Genomic DNA, 2,825 nt, shown 5'->3' on the forward strand with positions numbered 1-2,825 from the left:
TCCACCTGCGACTCGATCTACAAGGAGCTATGAACCTGCACTGCTAGGTCTTTTGTTATGTAACTTTCCCCAACTCCCTACCATGAACTGAGTATGTCCTGCCGTCATTTGATCTCCCAAAATGCATCACCTCAGTACACCATAATTTCCTAGGTTTTATCAATAGGGGATTGAGTGCAAGAGTAAGATGGCCATGTTAAACTTGGAGAGGAAACTAGATTTGCCTCATCTGAAGACGGCATCCAGTCTGGGCATAATACTTGAAGTTGGATATGAAGGCATCGGAGGGAATAGAAACGAGATTCCTAAGAATGATTCCTCTGAGGACATATTAGAGAGGTTGGGACAATTATTCTTGGGGAACAGTGGGTCGAGAGAAGATTTGATAGAGGTATTCAACATCCTGAGGGTCATGGACAAGGTAAATAGTGAAAATCTGTTCCCACTCGAGAGAACATCAAGAGAGGACACATATTCACAATCACACGTGTAGAAAGAAATTCAACCAGAGGGTGGTTGGAGTCTGGACGGAGCATTCTGTGGAGTCAGGTTCAATTGAGGTATGCAAAGGAGAATTGGAGTTATACCTGAAAAGAAAGATTGTGTAAAGTTTCGAGGACAAGTGCGATTAAATTGGAGTGGCAGGGCATGGTGGCACAGTGGTTAGCAATGCTGCCTCACAGCTCAAGGCTCCTGGGTACATTTCAATTTCAGAGGGAGCAGCTTTCTTGAAATACATTAAGGAGAGCCTTTTATATTAGCATGTTGAGGGTCCAACAAGGCACGGTGCAGTGCTGGATCTAGCTCTGGGAAAGAAAGCAGGGCAGGTGTTTAAGGGAGCAGTAGGGGAGCATTTTATTGAGAGCGACCACAGGGCAGTACTATTTGAATTCGTCATGGAAAAGGAAAAATATGGTCTGTCAAGCGATGATCTCCACAATAAACCTTATTTGATTCTGTGAGTAGAAGGTATTCCAAGGATAAAACACAGAAACAGGCTACAGGGGGTCAATTGCCTCATTCTATCCTCCATAAAGCTTGTCGCAGACAAGCGGATAGTTCATGGTCACGCAGTGCCCTCTGCTGGCCCGTTGAGGGAACATTATTTGTTTCACTCAAAACCACCTTGGTCGCTGAATGTATCTAATGGATTGGCCCCAGCAGGGCTCCTGTGAAATCCCAACATATCCCTCATCCACTTATCCAGTATATCATTTGTCTCTAAGGTCCACCTACGGTGTTCTGTTTAAGACACTCTCTGTGGTGGCGAGTTCCACATACCCTGCAGCCTCTGTGTACAAAGCTTTCTCCTGAGTTCCCATTAGGTTTAATCGTGACGATTTTATATTGATGATCTCCTAAATGTGGTGTCCTCACAAGTGGAAACAGTTTCTCTCCCTCTATCAATCCCGTTTCATAATGTCAAACACCTCGATCAGCGCAGCCCCCATAACCTTCCCTTTTTTACAGAACCGAACATATTCGGTTTTTCCTGATAATGAGAACTTCTGAGTTCCATCAATGCCGCTCTCCCTTTTCCAGTTCCCCTTTTACAATGTTTATCTAAATCCAATCGCTGACATTGATAATAATCCTGATCTGATTGTCAAAAATATACAGGGTCAGCACGATAATCCACAGCTGCTGTAAGCACCGCCTGGTTTTCTCGCTCACAGCTGTCTCCTGCACCCTTTGGAGTTTTTGTTGAACTGCTCCATCTCTCTGAGTCACTGTGCAGACTCCAGGCGCAGTAATACACGGCCGAGTGATTAACCCGCAGGCTGGAGGACTCCAGGGTGAACTCGTAGCCACTCGGTCTCGAGGCGGTAAACCCGTCCACCGGCTCTTTCGGTAACACGAAACCTTTAGCAGTGGAATAAAACATCAACTGCAGCTCCTTCCCCGGGTGTTGTCGGTACCAGAAAATAGTCGGGTCACTGCTGCTCTTGACAACACAATGCAGTTCCACACTGTCCCCGGGATATTTGGAGACAGCGGCGGGAGTCTGGCGGACAGTCTGCGAGTTCACGTCTGGGAAAGAGACAGAAGAGAAAGAGGTCAGAGCCGGGGTAATCTGGGAGGTGCAGAAGGAAAGAAATAATGGAGGGAGGAAGGAAAATATAAAGGATAGTTGTTTCCAAAAAATATTCGTGGAAAGGTCTCACTGACATTGGAATAAGATCAGGAGAGTCAGTAACACACACATGTTGTCCGGGCAGACTTTCGAAATGAACTACAACAAGAGCGTTGAGTCCTGTTGGGGGCAGAGCGTTTTTTTTTAATGATTGAGGAAACGAGGAAGAGCGAACGGAAGTGATGAAGTGTTGGATGACCAGGCCCCTTCCCCTCTCAAAGCCCAGCCCCTCTGAAAGTTCCACCCCATGATTGGCTGATTGGGACAGGCGGCTCCGAAAGGGGCAGACACAGGTGAAGCGAGTGGGCAAAGCAATGGCAGATGCAGTTTCATGTGGGGAATTCTGAGGCTATCCGCGGTTGGCCTGGGGAAGAGAGAGATGAATACTTTCTAACTGGTGTCTAGTGAGGAAGTTTGGAGCTGCAAAGACATTTAGTTGTCCTGCTCTGCTAATCATTAAAAAGAGACAGTCATGAACAGGGATCAGACATACGGTTCCGGGGAATTCTAACCTTTCTTTCCTGGGACATGGAATGGGGAACCTTCGAGAACACTGGAAAGTTTGTCTGGTGAGCCATTCTTTCAGCTCTGGCCAGATCGCTCAGAAAGAATGAATAAAACCTGGAGAGAATTCAAAGCAAATTCAACAGAATGACACCTGGCATTAAAGTGTATTCCATCTACAAGATGG

At 46.4% G+C, this 2,825-nt stretch overlaps 1 gene segment (V, D, J or C); it reads right to left on the reverse strand.

Moving 5' to 3' along the window:
• Positions 1-1,606: 1,606 nt before the first annotated feature.
• LOC119957695 lies at positions 1,607-2,290 on the reverse strand. The segment is given in 2 exon segments: positions 1,607-2,031; positions 2,170-2,290. Coding segments are annotated over 2 exon segments (462 nt in total).
• Positions 2,291-2,825: the final 535 nt, after the last annotated feature.

Source organism: Scyliorhinus canicula, chromosome 27 (genome assembly GCF_902713615.1).
Source record: "Scyliorhinus canicula chromosome 27, sScyCan1.1, whole genome shotgun sequence".
In the NCBI taxonomy this organism is placed as follows: domain Eukaryota; kingdom Metazoa; phylum Chordata; class Chondrichthyes; order Carcharhiniformes; family Scyliorhinidae; genus Scyliorhinus; species Scyliorhinus canicula.